The sequence below is a fragment of the Aaosphaeria arxii genome (genome assembly GCF_010015735.1).
Source record: "Aaosphaeria arxii CBS 175.79 unplaced genomic scaffold BU24scaffold_2, whole genome shotgun sequence".
NCBI lineage: Eukaryota > Fungi > Ascomycota > Dothideomycetes > Pleosporales > Aaosphaeria > Aaosphaeria arxii.
The window spans coordinates 1,077,741-1,105,463 of NW_022983475.1; the positions used below are offsets into that span (position 1 = coordinate 1,077,741).

The 27,723-nt window shown below is 49.7% G+C and overlaps 13 protein-coding genes across 13 annotated transcripts; 6 read left to right on the forward strand and 7 right to left on the reverse strand.

Annotated features, from left to right (window-relative positions):
• Positions 1–664: 664 nt before the first annotated feature.
• Positions 665–4,269, reverse strand: BU24DRAFT_488953 (uncharacterized protein; the record flags this gene model as incomplete). The annotated part of the gene is made up of 2 exons (XM_033533585.1): positions 665–3,826; positions 4,173–4,269. 2 exons carry the CDS (start codon positions 4,267–4,269, stop codon positions 1,038–1,040), a joined length of 2,886 nt encoding a protein of 961 aa, XP_033387232.1. The 3' UTR covers positions 665–1,037.
• Positions 4,270–4,962: 693 nt separating this feature from the next.
• On the reverse strand, positions 4,963–7,647 carry BU24DRAFT_488954 (DNA repair exonuclease). The gene is made up of 5 exons (XM_033533586.1): positions 7,462–7,647; positions 7,041–7,414; positions 6,735–6,991; positions 6,082–6,686; positions 4,963–6,034 (listed from the first exon to the last, which is right to left on the reverse strand). The coding sequence occupies exons 1-5, from the start codon at positions 7,487–7,489 to the stop codon at positions 5,109–5,111; spliced, it is 2,190 nt and encodes a 729-aa protein (XP_033387233.1). The 5' UTR covers positions 7,490–7,647; the 3' UTR covers positions 4,963–5,108.
• A 124-nt stretch (positions 7,648–7,771) lies between these two features.
• Positions 7,772–8,409, forward strand: BU24DRAFT_418457 (ribosomal protein S19/S15). Its single transcript, XM_033526986.1, has 4 exons — positions 7,772–7,830; positions 7,884–7,899; positions 7,954–8,133; positions 8,185–8,409. Exons 1-4 carry the CDS (start codon positions 7,788–7,790, stop codon positions 8,225–8,227), a joined length of 282 nt encoding a protein of 93 aa, XP_033387234.1. The 5' UTR covers positions 7,772–7,787; the 3' UTR covers positions 8,228–8,409.
• BU24DRAFT_418458 (uncharacterized protein) lies at positions 7,989–9,021 on the reverse strand. The gene is made up of 3 exons (XM_033526987.1): positions 8,964–9,021; positions 8,185–8,910; positions 7,989–8,133 (listed from the first exon to the last, which is right to left on the reverse strand). Exons 1-2 carry the CDS (start codon positions 8,982–8,984, stop codon positions 8,488–8,490), a joined length of 444 nt encoding a protein of 147 aa, XP_033387235.1. The 5' UTR covers positions 8,985–9,021; the 3' UTR covers positions 7,989–8,133; positions 8,185–8,487.
• A 411-nt stretch (positions 9,022–9,432) lies between these two features.
• BU24DRAFT_385646 (Actin/actin-like protein) lies at positions 9,433–11,446 on the reverse strand. Its single transcript, XM_033524886.1, has 5 exons — positions 11,348–11,446; positions 11,265–11,287; positions 10,939–11,213; positions 10,803–10,889; positions 9,433–10,748 (listed from the first exon to the last, which is right to left on the reverse strand). Exons 1-5 carry the CDS (start codon positions 11,380–11,382, stop codon positions 9,846–9,848), a joined length of 1,323 nt encoding a protein of 440 aa, XP_033387236.1. The 5' UTR covers positions 11,383–11,446; the 3' UTR covers positions 9,433–9,845.
• A 1,102-nt stretch (positions 11,447–12,548) lies between these two features.
• Positions 12,549–14,616, forward strand: BU24DRAFT_439303 (N-terminal nucleophile aminohydrolase; the record flags this gene model as incomplete). The annotated part of the gene is made up of 4 exons (XM_033530295.1): positions 12,549–12,715; positions 12,770–12,969; positions 13,017–14,315; positions 14,366–14,616. 4 exons carry the CDS (start codon positions 12,549–12,551, stop codon positions 14,614–14,616), a joined length of 1,917 nt encoding a protein of 638 aa, XP_033387237.1.
• A 797-nt stretch (positions 14,617–15,413) lies between these two features.
• Positions 15,414–16,648, reverse strand: BU24DRAFT_458628 (RNA polymerase II transcription factor-like protein B subunit 4; the record flags this gene model as incomplete). The annotated part of the gene is made up of 3 exons (XM_033531653.1): positions 15,414–15,607; positions 15,667–16,548; positions 16,603–16,648. The coding sequence occupies 3 exons, from the start codon at positions 16,646–16,648 to the stop codon at positions 15,414–15,416; spliced, it is 1,122 nt and encodes a 373-aa protein (XP_033387238.1).
• Positions 16,649–17,845: 1,197 nt separating this feature from the next.
• BU24DRAFT_458629 (putative flavin-binding monooxygenase) lies at positions 17,846–19,835 on the forward strand (the record flags this gene model as incomplete). Its single annotated transcript, XM_033531654.1, has 3 exons — positions 17,846–18,033; positions 18,095–19,507; positions 19,562–19,835. The coding sequence occupies 3 exons, from the start codon at positions 17,846–17,848 to the stop codon at positions 19,833–19,835; spliced, it is 1,875 nt and encodes a 624-aa protein (XP_033387239.1).
• A 302-nt stretch (positions 19,836–20,137) lies between these two features.
• BU24DRAFT_364238 (uncharacterized protein) lies at positions 20,138–22,797 on the forward strand. The gene is made up of 5 exons (XM_033524238.1): positions 20,138–20,347; positions 20,404–20,523; positions 20,574–21,345; positions 21,399–21,653; positions 21,710–22,797. The coding sequence occupies exons 1-5, from the start codon at positions 20,199–20,201 to the stop codon at positions 22,628–22,630; spliced, it is 2,217 nt and encodes a 738-aa protein (XP_033387240.1). The 5' UTR covers positions 20,138–20,198; the 3' UTR covers positions 22,631–22,797.
• A 301-nt stretch (positions 22,798–23,098) lies between these two features.
• Positions 23,099–25,032, forward strand: BU24DRAFT_418465 (uncharacterized protein). The gene has a single exon (XM_033526988.1). It carries the CDS (start codon positions 23,467–23,469, stop codon positions 24,568–24,570), a length of 1,104 nt encoding a protein of 367 aa, XP_033387241.1. The 5' UTR covers positions 23,099–23,466; the 3' UTR covers positions 24,571–25,032.
• On the forward strand, positions 24,705–25,191 carry BU24DRAFT_107641 (uncharacterized protein). Its single transcript, XM_033520765.1, has one exon. It carries the CDS (start codon positions 24,839–24,841, stop codon positions 25,085–25,087), a length of 249 nt encoding a protein of 82 aa, XP_033387242.1. The 5' UTR covers positions 24,705–24,838; the 3' UTR covers positions 25,088–25,191.
• Positions 25,141–26,380, reverse strand: BU24DRAFT_418466 (uncharacterized protein). The gene has a single exon (XM_033526989.1). It carries the CDS (start codon positions 25,908–25,910, stop codon positions 25,296–25,298), a length of 615 nt encoding a protein of 204 aa, XP_033387243.1. The 5' UTR covers positions 25,911–26,380; the 3' UTR covers positions 25,141–25,295.
• BU24DRAFT_107639 (NAD(P)-binding protein) lies at positions 26,100–27,279 on the reverse strand. Its single transcript, XM_033520764.1, has 3 exons — positions 26,895–27,279; positions 26,431–26,829; positions 26,100–26,379 (listed from the first exon to the last, which is right to left on the reverse strand). The coding sequence occupies exons 1-3, from the start codon at positions 27,147–27,149 to the stop codon at positions 26,290–26,292; spliced, it is 744 nt and encodes a 247-aa protein (XP_033387244.1). The 5' UTR covers positions 27,150–27,279; the 3' UTR covers positions 26,100–26,289.
• Positions 27,280–27,723: the final 444 nt, after the last annotated feature.

Genomic DNA, 27,723 nt, shown 5'->3' on the forward strand with positions numbered 1-27,723 from the left:
CAGTTGACATGTTCTTCTCATTTCATGTGGTCATTTACTTCTCTACCTCTCTCAACCTGCATGACCAGCGTAGACTACAGTCCTCTCGCCTTTAGGCTTCCCGCAGTAGTGAGGCATGTGGCGCATCCATCGCCAGTGCACGATGCACGATGCACGACGCCGGATGCAAGAATAACACCTAACTAATGCTGCTTGCACATCGATCGGTACTGCAAGGTTCGTGATCACCCTGAAGTTCTGGAACACTGCCAAATCGGGGTTCGCTCGCTCCCGACCAACCTGCCAACTGCATCCCTTCAAATCCAGCAACCAACGTCTTTCTCTACGACTGTACACTTCCATGCTCTTTCTCACATTCTCTATTTTCAATCCATTATACCATCCTTACTTCTTCACACTCAAATCCTTATGCTAGTGACGGCCAATGTTATGAGCAGGGTTACAAATGATACATCTTTATTAACTCAAAGTTGCTATGATACAAGACGAATATGACCATTGGGCTGATGAAATGCAACCGCGACTGCTAATATCCCCACCAGTATACCATCGCTTGGGGAGAAGGGTAAGCAAGCAGAACATGCATCGTCACGCCGACCACTTGAATCAGCAGACGATACCATACCACAGCCTGACCCATTCCCGTTGCATTGGAAATGTCCGACAGGTAATGATTCTGAATACAAGGATGTGATGCTCTGCTATCGGATATCAGAACATTGCCCGAGAAGAAAAGGTAATCGATGAGCTATCCATATGCCCCAAACCCCTTCGGTGCGTGCTTTGGGAAATGCCATCGCCGCCAAAAAGCATCGTGATTAGTACTGTTCTTCGTAGTGCCATATGTGAAGATAAAATCGTGGACAAGGGATTGATAATGGACCTGCTAAGACCAACGGTCTCTACCCCATATAGCGGACCCAAGAGTGGAAATTCCTCGCCTTGCTAGTTGATTGCCAATGGCGAAGACAAGCTTTGCGTCGATCTCGTGCGGAATGGAGAAATTGAAGGCGCAAAGTCTGGAAAGGGAAGGAGACTCAACGACGTGTGGATTCTCCGGACTTCTTTGGCGGGTTCTCAGCCATGTACTTGTCCATGTCTTGACGCTCACTGGCCCTGATCTGCTGGAACCGGGTTCGCCACCTAGCTGTACGCTTCTGCTTGTCATCGTCGGGGGCCATACGTGCATCATCCTTCCTGGGCCGTCGAAGCTTGTTCGTGACGTGCTCAAGTTTCGCCTTGGCGGGAGAATGCTCCCCAGACTTCCTCGTGTTTCCAGATGCATTGGCGGGGGACGAATCCTCGTTGCCAGTGACATGGCCCGGCTTGGGCTTGCTCGGAGAAGAGGACACCTTCTGTTTGCCTTTGTTCGAAGAGTTGCCGAAGCAGGAAGCTCCTGGCTCTGCCTCATGATCTTCGGTGGTGGGCTCGATGATAAGACCGGCCAGATCATCAGCCGCCCCGTCCAATCCAGATATTTGTTTACGAGCGGCTGGCCGCAGTGAGCCGCCCTCTGCTCTTCCACTTCCTAACTTGAAATCTTTCGGCGAGGGAAAAGAGCGAGTGGAGAATGGGGTGGTTCCACCCGCTGAAAGAGTCGACAATTGATTGCCGGAAACTTGGCTACCGAACCCTTTGCTCGACCGCTCACTCACGAGGTGAGAACGTCCAGTTCCGACCACCTTGGTCATTGCGAGAGAATGCTGGCCCAATATTGCCTCCTTTTCAGCAGTTTGATATTGCTGGGGAGATGGTTGAGCCGCTTGATGGCCGTATACGTTTGCGTTTTTGGGATCCACGACATCATTGTACGTTCCACGAGGCACAAATAATGCTGATTGGGGCTTTCCGGTGCGAATGTTCTCAGTTAATTGGGTGGCAGAGTCGAGCAAAGTGCCCCCAGAAAGATTACCGCGAAGCGATGATCGGATAGAAGAACTACCGTTGACCTCTTTCGGGGCATGCTTTAAGTCACTTCGTACTTCCATCAGATAATTAACGAGGCCATCGACAAGTCCGGCGAGAAACTCCCGGTTATTCGGGAGCCCTGCGTGTTGCAAGCCAGCCTGATAGCCCTCTTGGTAAGTTGTCGGGGCATGGGCAACAGGTTCAGACGCAATCGTTGGCCAATTCAGGTCACTAGCTGTTGGATGGCCCGATATCCTCGCATCCATGACGGTTGGTGCTTTTGGAACAGAAGACTTGTTTCCGAAAGCCTCGGGCCAGGAAGTCAGTCGCGGCAAATCTTCCTGCAGGCCTACACCAATTCCGACAGATCGGCCACTCGAGCGTTGCGAGTTCCAGGGACCTACGGGCCACGACTTCTCTGGGGTAATCGGTGCAGTGACATTTTCACGCGATGATTGTTGTGACGCCTTGTCTGGCGCGATCCTAGTCGACGAGTGTTCATGAGTATTCGTAGGGAAGAAATCGCTGGTATCAATGCTGGAAAGGCTGGGCCTCTGAGAAATAGCTGTTTCCTCGTGTCGATGAGACCGGAATGAAGGGACATCTTTCAGTCGCCAGGAAGGTTGCTTTGCTGGAGATGGCGTCGGGGGCGTAGACTCCTTCGCGACGGACATTTTTCCACTGGTGTTCTGGGCTGGCTCATATGTCGGACTCTTGGGGTCGAGAGCAGAGCCTTGAGCAAGTGGCTTTCTGCATTCCTCTCTGGGTGGTTTGATCTCGATCGCGTGCGAACGACGACTTGCAGAGCCTGGAGATTGTGCCAACTTCACTCCTTGGGGACGTGCTAGTGGCACGGGGCCACCGCTAGTTGACACCTCGTTGGATACAAACAGTTGATTGTTCTGGTTGAAGGGTGCAGGCTCAGGCATCACACTTTGAGGCGTGGGATATGGCGGATACATCATGAGCGGACCATAGGGATTTGGAGTTGGTAATGCGAACGGGACGCCCATAGTAGGATACATGGAGTGCTGGTGAGGTGCTTGAAATTGTGGCGGATACGGTTGCTGTATCAGGGTTGTAGTGGTATCAGAAGGGCTGGAAGTATTGACGTAAGCTGCAGTTGCTGCAGCGGCTACCTTTGATGCTTCTTCTGCCGCAAGGATTTGTTTACGCAGCACGTCAAGCTCCAAGATGAGGCTCTTCTTCTTGGAGATTATTTCCTTTCGCCAAGCGGGGCCATTAGAGTCCGATCCCCAAACTTCGGCTTGCTGAACATTCTTGAGCTCCTGCTTCTTCATAGATTGCTGTGTAATGAGGGCCGAGAGATCATGACCGGCAGAAGGCTGCGCTTGGGAATTTGGCGGCTTGGAAGACAGAGGGATGTTGGAGCCCAAGGTCGCGGACACAGCCCTTCCTGACTCGAGGGTCGGTTGGATGGGTTCATTTTCCGGACGATTCAGAGAGGCTCCAGGAGCAGCAACAGTATTTGGAGCACCGGCAGTGAAGGCAGGAAGAGCATATACGCGGTCCCCGATTCGAATGACAGCCTGTGTGCCAATTACCTCGACCTGGGCAAGGCCGTTGACATCAAGCTGATGCGGTGGCCCCATGAGGTTACCCGGACTGACGTTCCTGACCGAATGAGGCTTCATGTTGTTGTTGCCAAACCGCGCGACACTCAAGGGCTGTAAATCGCTGGGAACAACCCGACCGCCTGCAGTGACTCGCATGCTAGGCGGGCTGCCGTGCTCTTTGAGAAGTCTCTCAGCCTTGCCACGCTTAACGGAGGGAGACGGTGACGGCTTCTTCGGGTTGTTTGTCGCTGCTGCGACTGCAGGAATGCGTGATGGTCGAAGTTGTCTTTCAGAGTGCCCGCTGACAATGCTCGCTGACGCGGATGGTCGGAGAACGTGTTCTTGAAACAAATGTTAACTTTTTTCAAGCGTCACGAAATGAGACGAAAAGTATGATGAATTTAATGGTTACGATGAGTGTCGGAGGCGGTGTCTCCTCAGTGCGAGATAGGTTGAAAATAAAGATGGATTGAGTTGCCTAGCAACGTGAAGTCGTCAAGCAAGCGGGTGGGGGCAGTAGTGAAGGCGGGCGGGGTGGCGAGATACGAGGAGACGAGAGATGAGAGGCGATAAGTGAGAGGGAGAGAGGGACAGAGAGCCATATGTGATAATAAAGATGGAATGGTGAGAATGTTGAGAGCGGAAGAGGTGAGAGTGAGAGAGGGCCAAAAGAGTGAGAGGACGTACCCTTGATCACCTCTTCATCGGCGAACTTGTCTATCGAGACGGCCGACTCAGAGACCGAATCCCTGAGTCGAAGGAGTTCTTCAACCTTGTATGACATGATGATACGCCGACCACCTAGCACGACGCGGCGTCAAGGACCTCTTGATCCTCACGGTATCGACTGAAGGTCGTTGCGAGGATACGCCTGACAAGGACCGAAAAGAGGGATGATTTGATGCGAATATCTGCATTGAAACTATCAGCCTCTCTGTGCAAATGCTTATGTTGAACAGTTCATCGATCAGAAGTTCCATCAGGGATGCCCCTCCATTCTCTCTTGACACTGACCTCAAAGCTGTTGCAAATCTGCAGAACGAAGAACGAGCGAATGAACAAACCAGTAGCTATCCAAGAGCCGTGCAGCAGCAATGACAAAAGAAGACGTGAACAAATGAGTGTAGTTGGGTTACAAAAGATCGAGACGTCGATGTGGTAAGTAGTTAATCGGCCTCTACCAGTTCCTTCCACCGTTTGACTGGTTATGGTTTATTGCTAAGGGAAGAGCTACAAAATAAGGAAAACCAGAAGGATGGAAGAACGTACAAGGTCAGAGCGTTGTGAGCATGAAACTTTGTAACAATGTACCTACCATCCAGAAAGCTAGTTCAGTTCACCAGGAAATAGCGAATGAGAGAACACACAGAAAGAATTGCTCTGAACGATCTGATCTTTTACCAAGCAGGAAAAGACAAATCAACGTAGACAGTGGCAGTGGAAAACAAGTGCAAATGCAAATGTGAATAGATATTGGGTTTCATTTAATTAATGGATTGCATGAATGTATACCATTTCAAATCAGCTAAAGTCTCTCCGTTGTGAAGACATATAATCCATAAACGCCATCGCTGTGCATGATCCGATCCCACTGAGCTGAGTAGTGGCGATCGTATCGCCACTCTATCGTCTATTTCTTGTACTCCTGGCAGTTGACAGAGGCTCGAACGCGTCTTCGTCGTCCGATATCTCGTCTTCGCTAGGCTCCTGTTTCCTGGTGGGTTTTTGGGCACAACGAGCGGGTTGACTCCGCTGAGTGGCTGGCTGCGAAGCGAAGTTAAGTGTTGATTGCTTGGTCGCTCGTGCAGCAGGCTTTCTGGCAGGTGCTGGGGCTTTGCTGGACTTTGCTGCTGGCTTTTTAGCTGTGGTTCGTGACGGTTTTACGAAAAGCGCTTCTTCCTCTTCCTCTTCATCGTTATCGTCGACCATAACAATATCTGGATCCTCGTCATCGTCAGATTCCTCCTCAAAAACCCTTCGCTTTCCACGTGTGGTCTTTGTTGCGGCGGGCGCCTTTTTGGTAGCTGTGGCACGAGTTGTACCACTAGCTTTGGCTCGTCCACGTGCGGCCGGCTTCTTTGGAGCGATGTTGCCTAAAGCTTCCTGTCCATCATCTTCGGCATCAGTGTGTATGAGTGCGCCAGGTTGGTCCGCCCATTCTCCATCAAATTCGGAATCCCAGTTGTCTGGCTTTGGCTTGAGCTTAGCCTTCCGCGTCTTCCTAAGCTGTCCAGAAGCGAACAATTCCTCCAACTTCGCACGATACTCGTCCATCTCATTAGTGATGTCGTCCTCGTTGACATCGTTTGCTTCCATCAAGTGTTTGAGCTGGCTGGCCAGACTCTCGTTGACGAACATCTCCATTGCGTGCTTATCATCCTTGTCCACGAATTGTGCCACAGCATCGCCAAACGAATTCTGTGGCAAGATCGTGAGAGATTGTGCGGTAAGAAACTCCTTGACTAATTTGTCCACCTTAACAGTATCCAGCGATGATAACTGGGCTAAAACAGCTTCGTCTGGTAACTCTGCGTTGTTCTTCAATGCCCCTGGCAGCGCATTAGTTGGAGCAATACTGCAGATTTGGGAAACGTACGATTTGCGGTATGCTTCTTCCGGTAAAATTGCACAATGTCCTGTGTGTTAGCTACTCTATTCTGAAAGCGATTCGAGAATCTTTGGGGATTCTCGCACTTGAACTCGCCAGGTTCAGGTGCAGAGTATTCTACCCGTAATCGGATGAGAGGAAGGGGGATTTCAATGTCATCCCTGTCCTCCGTGTCGTCTTGGAGTTCCAACCATTCCCTTTGCGCATCCTCTATGAGTTGATTGACTATGCTCTCCAAATGCTGTGTAACTTTCGCCCGATTGTCGTTCATCCGCCAGATTTCTTTTTCTTTCATAGCTCGTTCTTCTGCCAGAACAATCTCCTTCATCACGAATGGTCGGACCGATTTCAGACGTATCGATTCCGATGTGAACTCCTTACCAGTGATACTTAATATAGCAACGTGTTTTGGCACCGCTTCTCCGGGCATTAACGATGTTGCAACCGAAGATCCAGGCTGCATAACATGGAAGCCCATCTCGGGATTATACCGTGGGTCTATAAGACACTCATGCTCATGACCCCAGACCACAAGGTCCATGAATTCGGGTAAGAAGTTTTCTGGGAGGTAGCCAGTGTCTGTATAGGCATGACTTGGTCGAATTAGCGTGCATACTGTAGTCTTTGATACGACGACTCACTGGTTCTGGTGAACGCTCATCAGGTTGAACCACTCGTCCTTTTGTGTACCAGGCTGGAAGAACTTGACACCTCCATCTCTAAAGGTACGGAATAGACGCTCGTCTCGGATATTGCTCATTCCGTAAAGAGCAAGCTTCGTACGACCTTTTTGAAGAAGAACAGGCTTGACTTCAACATTGTCGGCTTGGCTGCTGCGGCCATAGTAATTGACCAGACCAGACACCTGGAGGAGGTCAAGGGCCGAGAAATTGCCTTCCTATGAACAACATAAGTACAGTGATTTCGTACTACGGATAGCAACTTACGCCTGTGGGATCATCATGATTTCCATGAATCGCAAATACAGGAATCGCAACGTTGATATCAGGATCCTCGTAATTGACGTGGTCGGCGATTCCCGAGAAGTTTTGGCTCGCATCGCTCAGCATCTCCAACTCACATGGCTTGTCGCCGAGACAATGCATTCGCAGTGAGCGCATGACATAGAACATGGATTTACGCGATGGCTTGTTGTCGTGAAATAGATCTCCCGCGTGCAATACCATGTCGACATCATGCTGTTTGGCCAATGCCATCACTTCGTGGAAAGTCTTCCAACTATCCTCGCCACGTACAGAGTCGCGCTCATTGTAGCCGACATGGCTGTCAGTGGCTACGAGAATTCGGATAGTATCCGCACCTGAAAATTGATCAGTCCTCGTTCTTTTGATCGGCCAGTAGTCATACTTCGCGGATTACTACGAGCGGGCGCCATTGCGGATGCAGGTCGGAGGAGAGGTTTGGTCAAGGTATGAGTAGGTAGATTGCGAGAAGGTAAGCTTCCCTATAAACCCTCTCGATCTCGACAGCTCCGGAGCCTATTCAGTAATGGGACAAGGCCCAAGGCAACAGTAGCACACATTATAAGCGAAAGCCTGCAAGTTTCGCGGGGATGTCGACGCGCAGATACCCGCCTAGCGCCAAGAACTCCGCACGTCATCACGTGATGCACGATTTCGAAGTTGCGCCCGAATCGGAAGCCTCGCAACCTCACCTCGTGCAATCTACACACAATGTTTCCTACAAGAGCGCTGTTTGCGCGCTCAGTCTGGAAAGGTATTTCTTTTTTCGCACCCGATATCAAGTAATGCTAATTGATTATTTTCTAGGACCTAATATTCTCCCGTAAGCATATAGCACTGAAAGACTTTTGCTCCGCAGCCGTTGAACGAAGAACAGTATTCCCATCGTACGACCGAAGCCTGGGGAGAAAGTCGCCCCCATCAAGACGCAGGCACGCTCCGCTACTATCCTACCTAGTTTCGTGGGATTGAAGTTTCAAATACATAACGGAAAGAACTATTTGGACCTCACAATAACTGAGGATATGGTGGGACACAAATTAGGAGAATTTGCACCGTACGTTGCCATGATGTCAAGTGCAGACAACAGGAACTAATATGACCACAGTACGCGGAAGCAGTTCACATACAAGCAGACCAAGAATAAATGAGACTTTTCTGTTTGTAGTTGCATCAATTGGAGTTTGGGTATCATTAAGGGAAGAAGCATTGCAAGCTTTCCCAATGTACTGTTATTGTACAAATATCATTGCCCTTTCAGGGATTCGATGTGCCAATCTCCTAAATTCCAAGATGGATGTCTGTTGCGCCCTGTGAAAATAGTTCCCCCAACGCCAGTTATGCTTGCTTTGATGTGAAAGTTCCGTTTGAAGAAAGAATACTCCGTGTCCAGTTCTGGCATGTCGCATGTTTATCGGTAGAATTCTCCCCTCTTGACGTTAACACCATATTCTCCGACAGCCATTCCGAGATCCTCCATGGTGAGAACTGTGCGGCCTTGCCCACCGCCTTGCCCACCACCGCCATAACCTGGCCTTTGAACTCCAAGATTCAAACGAGCATCTTTGTCTGCCTTGCCGCCCTGGCCGCCGCTTGCAGCGGCAGCACCTTGTGGGCCACCACCCATCGGTCCTGCGCCGCCTAACCCTCCCATCGGATTGTTACTTGTGGTATTGGAAGCTCGGATGCGAGAGTACTGGTACGCGTCGGCTGCAATGTCGGCAATGAACTTCTGGGTAGCAAGGGCAAGCAGCCGAGCGAGGTGAGGAGAGGTTTGCGGTGGAGGTGGAAGACCAGCGAGGGTTAAGTAATAGTTGGTTACCGCATCGGGTATCTAGACGTGTTAGCCAGCACTTGGAAGATACTCCGCAGTCGCAAGCGACTCACAATGGGCGCATAATCATCCATCTTAGACATGAACTCGCGCAAAGTTGCATCTTTTTTTGCAGGGATTCTTGATTCAAGGAGGGCTGCCGCTTCTGTGCCAACACCGTTTGTGTTGGACGGTCCTGCGTCAGCCGCGCCATCAAGATTCATAGCATCCGATTGAGGTGGATTCGCGTTGATATCATTTTCGATCGCGGCATCCAGCTCTTCGTTCACTTCCATGTTGGTATCCTCGGTAGGTTTCTGCGTGTTTTCGGCCATGATGATGTAGTAGACAAGCGATCAATCGCTCTTTGCCGAAGCTAAGTATGGGGGGAGCGTGGGGAAGTGAATGTAACCAGACGTTGCATGGCTTGGCAGCCTCGCCACGGCCCGAGGATATTCCGCCTCCTCTTGATTGTACGTTTGTAAATTGTCTGAACTGTCTCGCAAGCTTTCTCAAATTGAAATGGCAAATTAAAGTCGCAGTAAATGTAGCACGTATGCGGTGGTCTACTTTAGCGGGTCAGTTTGCTATATCATAGATGGTTCTGGTTCTACTCTTTCCTAGAAAGTCTACCAAAACCCAATAACTACAGCTTCAAAGTGGAAAAATCCTTTAACTTAATCGAACCATGCGTACGGAACATTGACGCTTCCTTGCAAACCAAAGCATCTAATGGCAGACCATACAGCGTCTTTGCATCCATACATGCGTAGCATTGACGCGCGCGGTAGACATCGATCGCTCGCAATGAAAGGAGGTTTATAAGGAGGTTTACGCGGACGTTCGTGCGGAAGTTTCGAATAATTGCATTTTCTTGATCTTTACGATCAACTGAGTGCTCATACTTTGTACTAGCGGCCCCTGTTCTGAAATCTAACAACCGTCGTCGATCAGCACTACGTGCTGCCTGGGCCACCGAGGAGGGCAAATCTCCGCACGATACTGGGGCCGATCTCATCATACTCTGCCTTTGTGTGGCAGTAACTCCTAAACTCTGGCGTCTGACCGAGTAAACTTCCTCCGAACCAGGGACCGTGTCTTTGCCTCTTGTGCGTGATAACCTGCACATCCAATCCTCCGCTCTTGGCGCCTCCGCTTTTCGCCTCTGAAGCCTTGATCCTTGCATCTACGAGGTGGCGAATATCTCGCTGTAAACGCCGACCAAAATCCTTGTATAGTGTCGAACCTCCAGAGAGCACGATGTTTTTGTACAGGCCTCTGCGTACGTCGATAGGTGAGGTTTGGATGACCGTATCTACGATAGTCGGTAAAGGAGTAAGGAAATCCGAGGAGTAGATTTCGGGGTTGAAGAAGATCTCGGGAGCCAAGAAGCGCTCGTATCCAACATCTACTTGCACGGATTTCCCGTTCGGGTAATTGACCGTATGTTTTCGGAATCGATCATCGGCTTCACGATCGAAGCGAGAGAACTCCTTAACGATGTCAGGGGATACATAGCAAAACTCTTCCTTAATGCGCTCGGCGGTTTGTAGAGAAGAGTCGGGCTCGCCACGGTCTCGGAGAAGCGATTGCACAAAATTGGTGATGTCGCGGCCAGCAATGGGGACACTCTTGATGGAAGAGCCAATGACGTAACCTTCTGCCACAGGGATAACATGAGTAACACCTGCACCGGAGTCGATGACAGTTCCAGTGAGAGAGCGGTCCTGAACCTTTGAGCTTGTCCAGGATGCGGCCAGGGCAAGCACGGCTTGAACGGCGATGTAGAGACCGGCGCAATTGAAGGATTCGAACATGATTTCGGCAGTGTTTTCACGGTTCTCGGGAGGATTGAGGGGCTGTGGTTATTTAGCTCCTAGTAGTACAAGTCAGGAGTGTGGGTGAGAACATACGGGTTCAGTTAGAAGGAAATAATGATCTTCCGGCTCAACCCTCAAGTATTTAAAGATCGAATTAGACCAAAAGCGTTCCATGAGATCCTGCTTCAAGTCAGTAGGTATAGGATTAGGGGGCAGCTCCCTCACGAACCCAATTGTCTATTTGGCCGTGCCTGATCGGATAATGGATACCGTAGCCTGGGCCGGCAGAGGCGGAGAGAGCTTCATCACCGATGAAGAAATCCAGATCCTCAGTTCCTCGCTTTGCAGAGAGATGTCCACCGGGACCAGCACCGCCAGTCAAAAAGGAGGGCTTGTTGGCGACAGCTGGTCGTCCGGAGCCTGAGCCGCCGGCACCGGCTGCTGGACCTTTGGTTGCTATCGCGGTAGGAAAGACGAAGGAAGGGGAATCGTTGCCGGCAAAACCTATTGCAAGTATGAGTACGGATGACTGTTGTCAATGGCGAGAAGTCATACCAAGCTTCGAGTATCCCGTACCGCTGCGGAAGAATGTCAGTATGCCGTTGGACAACAGGTGTATGGGTAGGCTGCTAGCTTACTTGTCCATGACAACGGCGGGGGTTTGGTTAGCCATCTTTGCTGCTGCTTACTGGGGTAGTTAGCTGGAAGTAAGAGGCAGCTCGGGAGAGCCCAGTTGAGAGAAGAGCGCGAGGTGGAATTGGCGGTGGTGTTGGTGACGATGGTTGGGTGTAGGTGGTAGTCGGTCGTCGTCAAGAGTGGGATAGATACGAGCCAGCGGTGGGAACTCGAAATGGGCGCAGTCAAGGTAGGAAAGGCTGCCCCGCTCCGCTGTGATGAACCGTGCACCACGTTTTCCACCCGCCAAGGTACAGCGGAAAGCTGAGATGGGACATTGTAAGCAAGAGGATATATAAAACTATGTATATCTCTCGGAATCATAAGTTTGATTATAAGCTTTCGCTCGAAGCTCGAAACTCCTTTCTTGCCATAAAAGTATATGACAATTATCTACCAAGTTACACCAAGAGCGAATGAGCTCTGTTCTGCACATTACCTAGGAATTGATCACAAAGCTATCCCAGGAGTGTTTGGCAGCTCGTGAAGCTAAACATGACCATTAAATTTCCTCCCTCTCTCTTCATATCCTGTTTGTTGTAGCAATCATGACCCTACATTAATTGCGAAGAAATCACCTAGGTAACTAGGTACTTGTGCACTCATCCTCCAGCCCCTTGGTCTGCGACGCTACAAATCTACAAATCTGGACATCTGGGAAGGTGAAGGAAGGAACGGCCGACAACAACAGTACTCCACCGCGCCTTATTCACCTCCTTCACCCTTCCACTACTCTTTTCGCGTAGGATACCACGAACTTCTCCCCATTTGCACCCCGCGGCTCAAAGCTGCTTCTCTCCAGCACAAACGCCCTGTGGCGAGTTCATTCATTTCTTCTTTACGTCTCCCGCCCAACCTTTCCTATATCCTTCGATTACTATTCTTTCACGGCCTTAACTCCTTCACTCAGTCCTCCAGGGCTTCCTCCTCCTCCTTCTTTCTTCTTCCTCATTATTCGTTCTAATTATCCTCCGAGTTCTGCTAATCGATCCAACACCGCTCATCGAGCAAACGAGCCTGGACATCGGAAACAACATTGACTTCTCTTCAATCAATTCTGCCCCACTAGATACATCGAGCACCCGATAAACCGTGGAAAAGAACCTCAATTACAGCTGTTTCAGCCGGCGATTTCTAGTAAGATTTTTGCACAGAGAGAAAGGAATGTCGGCTACAGCGTCCACGGCAAGCAAGGCAGTAAATGCTGAAGCTCATTCACGAAAAGCCAGCGGAAGCCCGCCGCGCGCGGAAACATGTTGCATATTCGTCCATGCCGGTGCTGGATATCACAGCATCCAGAACGAAAGGATCCATCTCGAAGCTTGCAACGAGTATGCATTTCTACAGTCAGACGCTTCACAAATTTTTTGCTGATGTATTCGAAGTGCAGCTACCTTAGCCATGCTGGTTCTTCGTAATGGGGGAACTGCTGTAGATGCTGTGGAGATGGCGGTCAAGGTTCTGGAGGATCGAGAGATCACCAATGCTGGCTATGGCAGCAATCTTTCTATGGACGGTGTCGTAGAATGTGATGCGTCAATCGTGGATCATTATGGACGCAGTGGTGCAGTAGGAGCTGTCGCTCGTATGTATGTGTATTCACTCGGAAACTCTCACTAACAACAATTACAGAGATCAAAAATCCAGTGTCCCTAGCACGATTGGTCTTGAACCACTCTATGCAGAGTCTGACCTTAAGGCGCGTGCCACCCAATTTGCTAGTTGCACAAGGAGCGACGGACTTCGCATACGAGCTGGGAATCCCCGTTCTTCCTTTCGATGCTATGATATCTCCTGCGGCGAAAGACAGGTGGGTCAGGTGGAAGTCAGATTTGCGAGCTGCTGAACGCAAAGCGAAAAGGGCAGGGCTTCCACTCTCTTGCTGGAGGATAAGGGACGACCCTGACCCTCAAGATGAACAAGTTCGTCAAAATATGCGCCGAGCCCATGAAGAGACTCTTTTGAGGAGTGTTCATGCCGTCAGCCCGCCGACATCACCGCTGTCCCTGAGTAGCACTACGACTAAAAATCCCCACCGTACCTCGAATATATCTGAACATGACGAAGATGAACGGTTAAAGTCTTCAGAGGTCGAGCGGAACGGATTCTCGAAGTTTCCCACACAAGCAAATCAACCCGAAAGCCCCGTCATTGTGACTCCAAATACTTTGAAAGAGTCTTCACGGCACGCTTTTATCAACAGTACACAGAAGGTTCCGACGTTGAGTCAATACCGCAAAGACAACATCAACATCCGGGATAGGTACACCAATAATCATACATCAGAGGATACAGATATGGTCGACGAAAGCTCCCCTGTAGGGCTGTTGGCCGGGTCTGATCTACCCCACGCGGCATGGTCGGATGGAGTTCAGGAGACAACCCGATCACTGTCAACGCAGCCGACACAAATCAGAGCAATGACGAACTCAACAACTTCTTCGACGACTCATAGGTCTCTTACCTTTGAAGAAAATCACCGGGATGCAATGGCTTCTACTATGCCGGTCACCCCGGTAGATACAAACGTGAAAGCAAGCCGTCCGACCCGTTCGTCTGCGGATTTGGGAACGACCGACTCTGAGGTTGACAACATCACTGATACTGTGGGCGCTATTGCCGTAGATGGTTGGGGACATATTGCTTGCGCAGCGTCATCTGGTGGTATTGGCATGAAATACAAAGGCCGTGTTGGGCCTGCCGCGCTTGTGGGAGTTGGCTCTGCAGTAATTCCAGTTGACCCAGATGATTCAGAAGAAACATGTGTAGCTACAGTAACCAGTGGTACTGGGGAGCACATGGCAACCACAATGGCCGCTGCAGTGTGTGCGGAACGCCTATACCACAGCGTACGCAGAGGCAAGGCTGGCATTTATGAAGAAGTAAACGAAGACGAAGCTATCAAGGGAATGATTGAGAATGACTTCATGGGCGAGTTTCTCATAACCTTTTTAGAGACATGACATTGATTTTTTTCTTAGGTCACCCCGGCGTCAAAAACAGTAGCTCAGCGGGGGCTATTGGCATTCTTGGTGTTAAGAAAGTTCGTGGTGGAATCTTCCTCTACTTCGGACATAACACCGACTCCTTTGCCATGGCTTCCATGCATTCTGATGAGGACAGGCCGTGGTGTGCTATGTCGCGTAGTAATGGCAATGGAGCTATCGCACAGGGAGGCCGCATGATGCCAATTCGGACGAAGAAAAAAAGGACAAATGCACCGACGCGGTAGATTGTGCTGCGAGGGCCAGCTTTCTACCGTTTGCATAACCCGATTCGAAGCCAGCCTCATCCTACATCAGAACATATGTACTGATAACCCACACCTCAGGGACGTATTGTAGCAGGGCCGATCAGTCAGGTTGTATAGTCTATCAATGTCGAGACACGTTCCTGGTCGGCTTGCATCTCCACGGCGCTCATTGCAACTGTCTTTGGTAGACATTGGTGGACTTCGTGCTAATACGTGTAGCGTTTTCTGGGAGTGCGGGATTGTGCAAGTGGCAGGGTAAAAGTTGTCCTCAGGATAGAGTTCAGAAGGCACGTCTCGCCTAATGTAGTACAAGAGAACCAAACTTCCCAAAAATTCAAAGACTTTTGAATGCCCTATGCTTAGACCTAGACTTACTTTCATAGTTCAAATATGTCTCAATCCCTGCACACATACACTCTCCAGTAAGGCCTCACCTTGATATGGCTGGCGCCTGTACATGTATCCATTGGTCGATCAAACAATGTACACTGTCCATGATATATGTCATCTTATGTCTATTTGAAGGCTTTCCTTGACCAATGACACGAACGTGTTTCTAAGATCGCCAATACCTTCCTCGGCCGGCTCTCGCCGCCAGATGGCCCTCAAACGGTAAGAGCCCTCCACCCGTCCCATGAATATGGCCAAAATTTTAACACCATCCCAAAATGCTATACGTTGCCAAGAATCCAACTCCGACTCCTCTATGAATGGTATTTTCCCAAAGAGAGAGAAAATATGCAAATAGTAATGAATGATGAACAATGGGAACCTCCTCACGCGTGCATGGGCGTCCCGGATCCCGCTGGCGTGCTACCGCCTGGAGTGGCCGAGTCGGCGCCAGTCGCCCTCTTCTTTTTCTTCTTCTTGCGCTGGACGAGCGCCGGGGTCGCGGTCTGGGCGCTGCGGAGAGAGAGGTAGGAGCCGCATGTCATGCACAAGTTGTCTGGAAGACTGGGTTCGCAGAAGACTGGTAACGGAGTGTTAGTGAACAGAGTGGATATAGAAAGATTGAAAGGGAGGACTTACTGCTCAAGCACACGCTGCAGACATAGCCGATGTCAACGACCTTCCTGTGGCAGAAGCATGCAGCTCGGAAGTCGACACCGCCGGCACTAGGCATGATGAGGCTCCGTCTCGCGGTCGCATCGGGGAGGAAGCCCATCATCAGATACTGCAGTATGCCTTCTGGCCGCTCGGGCTTCATGTAAACGCCGCCTGTAGCATCTGAGGCTTGCTGAAGCAATACTGTATCTCCTGCCAACTTCAAGATGTCTATTGGTATCCTTTTCCGTTGTGCAGCGAATATTGAGTTCATAACCGGAATGTATTGGTTCGCGAGGTCGCCGGACACGGAGATGATGAGAATTCGAGAGGCCAGTGGTGTGCGCTGTGTCCGTAGCTCTGCGTCCGCGAGGTGTGCTAACGGATTCTCGTGGGACATACTCTCGACCGGAGAATGTAGTAGTGTGGATTTGGCAATGTACGACAAGGCCAGTGATAATGCGCCGCCTATCAAAGTCGTCGGGGTCGCCTTGAGATTCTTTTCGGATGTCTGGTCCATCAAGCTTGCTACGTTCTTTAGAATAGCGCTTTCTATGACAGAGAATGGCCGGTATTTGTTCGGGTTGTCCGGTACGCTGCCGCCTTCTCTATGTGTACCATTCATTTCGATGTCTCCATTTGGAGCGCGATTTGACAGACGACTTTTGGGAGTAGGGTAGAGCCATTCTGCTTTGTTTAAATGTGATGCGATGACTGCTACTTCGTTTGCGTTTCCGGACGCTAGGTGTGCGTTTATGAAGACGAGGAGGTTGGCAATGGCGCGCGAGAGAGGCAGTGTTGATGAGAGATGCGCCCATGCATGCGGGTTGGTGTCAAGAACTACAGCTAGAAGAGATGGCGGTGTCTCTTTACCTTGCTATTAGCCAGAATAACCAAGCTCGTTTATGGGTGGGATTGTACCTTCATCTGCTACGATGCGGCGATCTGTGCCGTCAATCGCATTCATGGTGCAGGATCAAAGAAAGATTTCTTCTAGTCCCTATCTTGGATGCTGGCAAGAGATATGAAGCATCATAGCATAATATAGCCTCTCTTGTTATGAATATTTGTCGTCGGTCCTGATTATGAGTTCAAATAGAAAAGCGGAAATGACGTTGTAGCACTTATCATGAACAATGTTTGTGGAGATCTCAGTGGCTTCGGGAATGGTCCGTGCTCTACCGTCAATTACGCTATCACGTGATCAATAACGGATGACTTTGGGATTTGAAGAGCCAATCAGATCCGTATGATTGGGCAAATGGCTTCAGCTGAATGTCCTCAGTTGAACGTTGGCATGTAACCTTGTACTCTCGTAATGGTGTGTCTGTGGTTTGCCAAAGTCCTCCGTACAGGAGGACTGCTCGGACACTCAAATCTTCTACAAATAACAATGCTTCGGAGTCGGCGACCGAATGGCGCAAAAGAAATATGGATTACTGATGCACATCGGTACGACTTTACGAGTAGGATGCGGCCAACAGACACCTAGAGATGTCGAACGCCTAATAATGCTAAATCCAGAGCTGAGTTCATCAGGTAGATACACGGAGCATGTGAATTAGTAGGACAAGGAGGGTATTATGTGTACAAAGTCCAAGCCGGATATGAGGCGTCAGCTGGTTTCTTTGTAGGTGCTCGTACGAGAGACGAAAGCTGGGGTTGGAGTGGATCTGATCTGCATTTGGTACCCATTTCGTTCGACTCGTCGTCCCAATGAAGGCGGGCCGAGGCACTTGTTCTCGCACTATTCAATGGTCTCACAAGCTCCATCTATCTACCTACCACTCCATCTTCTCCAGGGTCCAATCTTCCCGCTCACACCCCATATTCCCGGGTTACACAGGACATTCACCACGGCCAACTCTACCCAGTAAAGGGTTCAAAACTCACTTCATTTAAGCATTTCAAACGCTATTCCTTGCTTGTCTTTCAGTTTACTCATCTTGACAAGAGAAGCGGACATTCCGCCGCTGGACGCTTAGTATCCGCAGTTGTGTTTCAAGCATCCCCGCGACTTGAACAACCCCCGTGACAACTAGACTCAGCTCCATCACAGTCGCACATACTCCCTAAGACCGACAACATCAACCTCCGTTCCACCTTGAAAAAATCAGTCTCGCGAACAAATACATTTCCTTTCTGATCTGGTACCTGATTCAGAATGGGGGAGACAATTCGCCGTGTCAACGGCTATGATCACAATGCATACACGTACTATCCCGTCCTAATTGTGGGTGCTGGCGCTTCGGGAATTGCCATGGCATGCCAGTTGAAGGAACAGCTTGGGTTCGATCAGTTTCGTGTGTTCGAACGTCAGGCTGGCATTGGCGGAACATGGTGGATCAACAGGTGAATAACTACACCCCAAATCGATTTCCTGCTGTTAGTCTGTAGTCCTGACAAGCTTTAGATACCCCGGAGTTGCCTGCGATGTTCCTGCCGTATTCTATTCCTTCTCCTTCGCCCAGAACCCACAATGGACTTCCTTCCATCCCCCAGGCCGAGAGATTGTGCAGTATTATCACGATGTCTGCCAGAAATACCAGGTCACCGACAAGTTCGAGGTCAATACCGACGTTGAGCAATGTCGATGGCTTGAAGATGAACAAATGTGGGAGGTCACGCTGAGGCGACTGATTGCAGGAATGGGTGATCTCTCCTCGAAGGACCGCGCGAAAATAGTCAGAGACCGAGGCGAATCAGCTGTATATTCAGAGACTGAAGTGGTCCGGGCAAAGGTGGTGGTGAGCTGTGTTGGTGGCCTGGTCGAGCCCAAGGGCTGGCCTGATGACATCCCAGGTATCGAGAACTTCAAGGGCCCAGTCTTCCATTCTGCCCGCTGGGACGAAAGCGTCGATCTCACAGATAAGAACGTGGTTGTTGTTGGTACTGGTTGCAGTTCTGCCCAACTGGTGCCGCGACTACCAGATGCGCCGTACAATGCCAAATCTGTCACTCAGTTGATGCGATCGCCCCCTTGGGTTGTACCTGCAGCTGATGCCCCAGGAGGTGACGAGTGGTGGGAGAAGAATGGCCCGCGCCTAGGCAAAATCCCAGGACTCCTACAGACCCTTCGTTTCCTTATCTTTATCGGCGCTGAGGCAGTGTTCTTCAACATGTTCCCAGACACAGAAAGGGCAGAGAAGGGACGAAAGAAAGTTGAGGAGCAAATGCTTGCTCGTATGAAGAGGATCGTTCCAGAGAAGTATCATGAAATCCTTACACCCAATTATGGGATAGGGTGCAAGCGACGGATATTTGATAAAAGGTGGTATCAGGGTCTGAACAACTCTAAGATTGATCTCACCACACAACCCCTAAGAAAAGTGAACGCAGCCACAGTTGTCCTTGGTCCAGGCCGGACATACCCACCAAGCGAGAAAGACGATACTCCTGAGCGGGAGGTACCGGCAGACGTGATCGTTCTTGCGAATGGATTTGACACAACGAAGTGGTTGCACCCGCTGAAAGTTTCAGGACGGACTGGCAACGATCTTGTCGAGACGATGGATGAGAGAGGTGGACCACAAGCTTATCTCGGCACAGCTATGGATGGCTTTCCAAACTTCTTCATGATCTTCGGCCCGAACACTGCCACTGGACACTCCTCTGTCGTCATGGCGTCTGAGAACATGGTCAATCATTCTCTTAACTTTATCAAGTTGCTTCTGAATGGCGAAGCAACTAGTGTAGATGTTAAGCATGAAGCCGAAGTTGCGTTCACTACCGATTTGCAAGCAAGTCTCAAGAAGACCGTATGGCAAAGTGGTGGCTGCACCAGCTGGTATACAACCGAGAACGGCTGGAATTCGACAGTCTATCCGTACGTAATTTGCACACACCTGCACAAACTGACATCAACTGACCAAACATATAGCTACTCGCAAATTGACTTTTGGCGTAAATGTACCTTCCCAACGTGGAAAGATTGGAACATTGAGTATACGAAGAAGGGCTTATTGATCAAGCGCAGCCGTCGAATCCGTACGACTCTTGCGTTTGTCTTAGCCTTTATCGGTGCTTACAGATTTTATAAGAGTGGCCTGACTTTGAGAGATGTCAGGGACTTTACGGGGACGGTTTTGCAATACTCTTTGCGCGAGGCTGCCCTATTGAGGGCTTTCATTATGAAGCAGGTCTTTTCAGGATGAAGTTGTCAAATGTAATAGTCATAGAGAGTAATGCCGATGAAATGCTGATGGAACTCGGCCTTTTGGTCAATGTGAAATGATGACTGGCAATGATGATAAGTCTCGAAGGCACAGTGTCGGATCCAACTGTGATAATGAAGCAGTTCACAGCATCCGACCCAATCGTGCCAATCAAGCATGTCACAGCTCGGCTTATTACGACGAGACAAGGGAGTTCCCACACTCACCCACTTTCCCCGCAGGCGATCTAACCCTAGCTCTGTTCTCTAACCTGGCCCGTGCATGCTTCTCCGAGTCTACAACTCCGACTTGTCCTGCCAACAGCTTCCTGAGCTGCCGAACGGGTTGTCGCACTCGAGGTGGATGGTCAACATGTCGCCCACATCTACCACTAGGAATGGCAGCGACACCATGAGCCCTCCGAACGATCCGGGCGCGTCGCAGAAGCGCAAGAGCGAAGAGAGTGCTCCGCAAGCACGCGCGAAGCGCAATCGCTACATATCCATTGCATGGTACACGCGACACTCAATGAGAAGCAAAGATTCTTTTGGCTGATATGGATGTATAGCAATGAGTGCAAGAGGAGAAAAATCAAATGCAACGGGCAGACTCCTTGTCAACGATGCGGCAATCTCTCGCTGGAGTGCTTGTATGCGCCCAACTGCTGCAACAACTTCAAAGACTCGGAGTACGCATCATCGAAAGCCTCTTCAATTAGTCATTACTAACAACATCCAGTGAATTCAAGCAGATGTCTGCGCATATATCCACCCTTCAAGACCAAGTTGAACAATTATTTGCGAATCTTACATCCCTGAAGAGTCAAGTCGACACACAAAGCATGGGTTCAATAGGAACTCCGTACCAGAATCCAGAGTATGCTCGCTCGATGTCAATTCATACCCCTATGATTCCACCATCGCCTGCTCAACAACGGAGCAAGTCTTTCAGTAAACATCCACGGTTCCATGGGCCCACGTCGAGCGCATTCAACTTGGGAGTAGCCAAATCTAGCTTGAAGACAATGGGTATAACTGGGGCTGAGGATGTTGAAGACGAAGGTGTCGTTACCCAAGACGTCACTCCGATGGGTTCTCCGCCGCAGTCAAATGCTGCATTGTCTAAGGGGAGCCTCCACATAGATAAGGATCCCATCTGGTCTCTTACAAAATCGGAGGCTGTTCGATTGATCCAAGTTTGGCAGGAAGAAATGGGTATGATGTATCCCTTTATGGATATTGAAAAGATGCTTCGTTATGCCGACCTGTTGTTCTCCTTCGTCGAAGCGGCATCACGGTCCGGACTTATGCAAGGTTCACGTCCAGGCCATGACGCAATTATGGACGATCGTACAAGTATTTTGAAGCTGATTCTAGCAATCTCTCTGGTCCTCGAGGGCGGCGGAAAAGATCCGCTAGGAGAAAAGCTATTCTGGAATGTGCATGAAAGGGTCGAAAAATCTCTCTCAGGTTCTGTTGATTTGCAGGGAATCAACATGCTTATATTGACTGTAAGTATCTTTTTGCGAGCGACAGTGAACTTCCTCTCTAATAGTGAGTGCAGGGAATGTACCATTTCCATCGGGATGACGAAGCGCTCGCGTGGCGCATCATAGGCTTGGCTGCCCGCCAGTGTATTGAACTCGGGTTACACAGGCGCGAGACATATAGTGGCACGACATTTTCGGATCCTGAGGAGCAGGCTACGGCAATTCGAACTTTTTGGTCTGTTTACGTCCTCGACAGAAGATGGAGTTTTGGCACAGGCATGCCATTTGCTTTGCAGGATGCAGATATTGACCCTAACCTCCCAAAACCAGTAAGATGAGATCCTTGTGCTGTTATTGATGATTAATAGTGTTGACATATCTGCAGGATGACTCTTTACCATATCTCAATGCGATGATATCATACAGTGTGATAGGATCCAAAGTGTGGCGGTCCATCGCCAACGCCGATGCTTCCCAATACAACATCAACAAGGAAGATATCAGCTTTCTTGACTTTCAAATCTTGAACTGGCACCGGTCAATTCCAGAATCCTTGAAGTTCGTCCATCCAGAAAGTGGACGCGCCCCGGAAGCTGCGTCGCGAGGTCTTCATCGGCTGCAAGTTGCACTCTATCTACGAGCAAATCAGATGCGAATTTTGATATATCGTCCTGTCTTGCACACGGCGACAAGCATCATGGAAAATCTCGAGTTCGCACATACTGTTGTTAAGGTCGCCAAAGATACTATCCGAATTCTGACCTACATTAACCAGGTCTCGGATATTTATAAGGCCCAACAAACCATGTTCAACTACTTCCTCATATCTGCTCTTGCTGTACTGTTTCTCGCTGTTGCACATGCACCAGCTGAATTCAGCGCCCAGTGCCGGGACGAATTCTACATGGCGTTAGACCTCGTGCGAGGCTTCTCGTCGAATTCGTATGTTTCAAAACGTCTTTGGAAGACAATCAAGATGCTGAAGGAAATTGGTCCCAGGCTGGGTCTCAATGTGTCAAATGCGGACACAGCGGATGCGCACTCCTCTGCCGCAGTGGCTATGGCAGGCCTTGCTGGTCATCAAGTTGATGAGATGGCTGTCTTCTCAAATGGCAGGAATGGACACTTGGATACACCCCACGGAATGGTGTCGGATCTCACAACTTTGTTCGAAGCTGCAGGCGGATATACCAATGTCCTACAGAATGGGTTTAGTTTAAGCTCTGCTGAGATGGCAAGTGGAGAATTCGCGACGAGTTTTGGGCACGAAGATGAGTTAGCAAGGATTATGAGAGATCTGTTCTGAGAGTGGAGCGCTTGAATGAAATGCAAACCTCTTTGTGTTCTTTCCATTACATTTTGGGCTCTTACATCCTGTTTGCAAGAGAAGTGATTACAAGTGCGTATTGAAGAGGAGAAGAGATACTAGACTATAGTAGTTCCTTACCTTGAACATACACTTTAATTAGTGCCTAATATCTATGATACTCATACCTCTATTCACAAATTCTTTTACCAATAGCGGTAATATCTGGCTGACCAAGGTGATGTATCTGATCACGTGCCATTATTGTGAGGCGGGGCTGGAAATGCCAAGCCTGTTGCGCACCTCATCTCTGACAGAGCATATCCGACGTACACCAAAACATGAATGTGACAAGTTGCCATCCTGAGCAAGTGCCACGAAGAAGTCTACAATCTACCACTTAGGACTCGTCCTCTCCTACGTCTTTCATCCCCCCATCTTCCGGGTCACCTTTCTCCGCGCTTTCCTTAGCCATTCTATCACGAGGTACCACAGCATACCCGCGAACTGTAACAACATCGCGAGCACGAGATGAGAGTGTTTGCAATACTAAAGCTCTAATTAGACTCCTCACGCTATAGATTTGCGCCGATTCCAGCGGCCTTCTATAAAACGTTATCCGCGCAAACCTTCTCGTTCCCCTCCCCCACAACCAAATTTCGACCCCGCGCCGCTCTTAACAACAATTGAACTTCGTCGCTAGTACGGACCGCTTGATCGAACGTCCGATAACAGTTCGCCTTCATTGGCAATTGCTAAACAACTTGTTGGCTCGCGCGGAGCAGCCCAGGCCGCGCTGGCTGATTTAACCACTTTCCGTCCACACTACAACTGCCATGTCTTCCTCATCGCAAGTCACAGAGTCATGGATAGCCTCATTCTGTGGCCTACTAGGCCATGAGTACTTCGCTGAGGTTTCCGAGGATTTTATTGAGGACGACTTCAACCTTACTGGTCTGCAATCGCAAGTACCCATGTACAAAGAAGCCCTAGAGATGATCCTCGATGTGGATCCGGAAGACGACGAGGACGAAGAAGACGAAGAGGAGGAAGACGAAGAAGATGACGAGATTCTAGGTGATGATCGTCCAGCAGGCTACAGGCGAGCAAACGACAGGAGACACCTGCGGATGTCGTCAGATCTCAGCGTGATCGAGAGTTCTGCGGAGCTTCTGTACGGCCTTATCCACCAACGCTACATTACTTCACGGCCCGGTATTCAACAGATGGCAGAGAAGTACGAGCTGCAACATTTCGGAACTTGTCCGCGAGTCTATTGCAACTCCTGCAAAGTCCTGCCGGTAGGATTGAATGACAGTCCTGGACATGAAACCGTCAAACTTTTCTGTCCATCATGCCTCGACGTCTATACACCCCCCAACTCGCGTTTTCAGACGGTAGACGGAGCGTTCTTTGGCACAACCTTTGGGTCGCTCTTTTTCATGACCTTCACGGAGCTCGATATCGGTGGAGCCCGTAACTCTTCCGCGGGAGCTGCCGATGCTCTGCTTGCCATCCAAGCCGCCAACCAAGAAGCCAAATCGCGCAACAACACAACCCCTCCCAACATCACTTCCATAAATGGCGTCGCCCCACACAACCTCGCACCTGGCATCGGCCCAGGTTATATCTATGAACCACGTATATACGGTTTCCGTGTCAGTGAAAGGGCACGGTCAGGCCCAAGGATGAAGTGGCTTAGGATGCGGCCTACAGATATTACAGAGCTTGATGAAACAAGAATATACTGGGAGGAGAATGCCGACGAAGGAAATCGGCCCGATGAAGATGACATGAACATGGTTGATGTGCAAGGCAGCAAAGGTGTACCTGTTGATAAGAGAAAGAAGGCGGTTGCAAGGAGGAAACGAACAAACGGTGGAAATGGTGGTGGTAGCCCGATGGATACAAACGGCGTGGGCGTAGCGGGCCCAGGGTAATCATCAGATACATGTTGGGCTTTGGCCATCAGAAGAACAAGGAAAACACATCCGGCTCGCGACTTACAACGTTTCCGATGTAGACGGGGACATAAAGCGTGAGCTAGAGAAAGCTTCAGTCGGGGGGAGCGTGGTGTGTTGCGGTTTGTCGTGGTGATTTATTAGCTTGGGTTAGGTTTTTCTCCTGATTCTTTAACTTCTCTTCGGCGTCATGCCTTTACCCTTTCGAATGTATTCTCGAGCGTCATCTTAAGCAGAAGAGTCTACGATGTTCCACGTTTTGCTGTCACTTGTTACGATGTATGTACATGGTAAAAAAGGAGTTCCAAGCGCTAAGATCACTATAGGCCATCAGAGAACCTGCGGTACAAAGCTGATGATCGTGACATCGGAAAGTAAGCTGATATCTCAAAAGGTACAAATACTTCCTGTCAACAGATTCCGTTACGGTGGACACGTGCCCGCTATAGTATCAGTCTTCGTAGTACATGTTGGTTTCGCTCGAATCCCGCCCTAAGATGTACATATATGTGATCGAGATACGAAATGCCTGTGTCGTCAACGCCTGTGAGGCAATAATAGATTTCATTGTATAAAATAGGACCATCTCGTATCATAAGACTATGGCATTACTTCCATTTCATTAACATTAGTTTCCGCCTTGACATGTAATTGAACCATTTGGCCCCCAACATATGTTAATGAAAACGCCGTGAGTCACAATATCAAAACTCCTCTCCAACAGCTTCGGGATCAGCGACTCCAGCGACATAGTCTGAGGCTAATCTTTCATCGATGACAGCGCCTGGCATGTTTATTGCACCAGTCGCCGGTTGCTTCACTCCAACCTCTTGCTGTCCCGCCGCATCATTCTGTGGCTTCTCGTTGCTTTGGCCTTCAGGGATATCAGGTTTATCGAGATGCACATCCGTTGGCGCGTCTCCGCCATCAAAGTCGGCAAGCTGAGGGCCCGTCAAGGCTGCAGGTTCAGAAGGATCGTAAGCCCAAGTTTTCGGCCACGGGCGATTGACAGGCCTTGAACCCGGCTTGTTTTCGAAACCTGGCGGCAGGTCCAAGAATGGCCAGAAGGCGTTTCCAGAGTCATGCTTGGATTGGATGTCTGGTGAGGCGGTGCAGCGCCAGTCCAGAGGGCATCTTTGGCAGTTTGGTGGGAGGTTATATGGACATCTTCGCCAAGGCTGTTGGGGATTGATCGGTTCGGACTGTTGAGAGTGGCGGTCGTGTACATCCAGTGGGGAGGGTTGGTGTCGCTCGGAAACCTGTAATGGTGATGCGGTGCTGAGCGGGAGCAACAGTGCGAGCACTGTATAGACCTTCATGTTGTGTCAAATTTGTCCTGCCGAATTCTGGGCAAGGTCAAAAAGATGCAGATATGATCTAGTACGGCCCTATATTGAAATGGCAATGCAAGGAGCTGGGCGCCGGTAACGCCAATATTCTTGTGACGACGTCAACCGGGGATCACAAGAATGCACTACCGGAACCGAGAGATAGGAATGATCAGAGGCATCTTCTTGCTGGCCACATGGCCAAATTTCTTTGAGTTCAACGTGTTCATTATTGGTCGTAATAAGATCGTGCTGTACTACATATGTGCCCGCTTCTGTGGGAAAGCCAGATATGGCGATACCTACAGCCGACATCTCGTCGCCAGGGAGCAGATTCTATGTTCCGCTGATCACAACACGTGCAAGTCAATTACCATTTCTCGACTGCTGGTCTCAAATCGATCTCCCAAGTGAAGTTTGTGACGGGCTGTGTATGGAGCCACCAATAATCATTGGCGATCTAGCAAAATGTGTCAACGGCGTATGGATGAATTGGGTCAATTTGACTTACCCCATCAGGAGATAATTTGTACTCAGGCCCAAGATCTTTCAACCACTCCTTCGTTCGAGGGATATCGATAACTCCATCAATGATCGCGTGAGCGACGTGGACTCCCTGTGGGCCGAACTCCCTTGCTAAGGATTGGCTGAGTGCGCGCAGGGCCCATTTTCCGGTTGCAAAAGATGCCATTTGGGCATTGCTCTTGACCGAAGCAGTTGCACCCGTGAAGATCAGAGAAGGAGGGTGCTGGGACTTTTGCTCAACACCTTTCAGCAATAGTGGTAGTGTTGCTTGAGAGAAGTTGAAGCCTCCTTTCGCACTGGTGTCTAGTGACGTCGAAAACACTTCTTCTGGGATCTCGAGGAAGGGTTTCCGGAGAAAGCCTCCACTTGCATTGTAAATGGCAGCCTTGCAATGATATTAGCATCAAGCTGGTATTGCGAGACTATGATCATAAATTGCATTGAACGTACTGCTGCACCAACATCGGCCCCAAATTCCTTCTTGATCACCTCGACGGCGTTCTTCACACTGGCGGAATCTGCAACATCAGCGCTCACACCGATAGCTTTGCCTCCGCTCTGGTTAATCTCGTTCGCAAGAGACTCATAGCTCTCAGGCTTCCTCGCAAGTAAGACGACGGGATATGTAGCAGCGAACTTGCGAGCAATGGATGCCCCGGTACCGGGACCCACACCAGCAACAATGGCAATGAGCTTTGAAGTCATAGTAGTTGGAAGCAAGGTAGTAGACTCAGAGTATCAGGCAGAAAACTTCAGTAGAGGAGACCCTTGAAAGAGGGCTCTGTTATTAAATACCTAAAGGTTGATGTTTAGTAAAGCACCTAGTGATGCGATACTGGGGTCTAATTGCATGATGTAAGACCGATTTACAAGAATGCGGAGGTTCGGCTCTTCGATGATTAATAACCACCCGCGCACACAAACACTTACGCCGTCCGAGTAGTCCACTGGCACCACCCCAAAGAACCCCGTTCCATATATTGCGTACATGATGATTATTGATCTGTATGGTCAATTTGAAAATATTTCATAGCAATATGAAAGAAATGCAACAGGTGACACCAAGCAATGCATGGCTTCACCACCTGTTGCCTTCAGCATAGATAGAGATCAAAGGATTTTGAGATCGTTAGTCAAACGAAGTGCTCGTTCCATAAACATGCATGTTGCTAGTTAGTAGACCTCTCTTTTCATGGGAAACCTCCGGAATGGTCTACGATTAAGCTGCGACAGTTGTCGTCCATTTCACTCTTCGCTATTCGTTTAACTCCGGGCAACC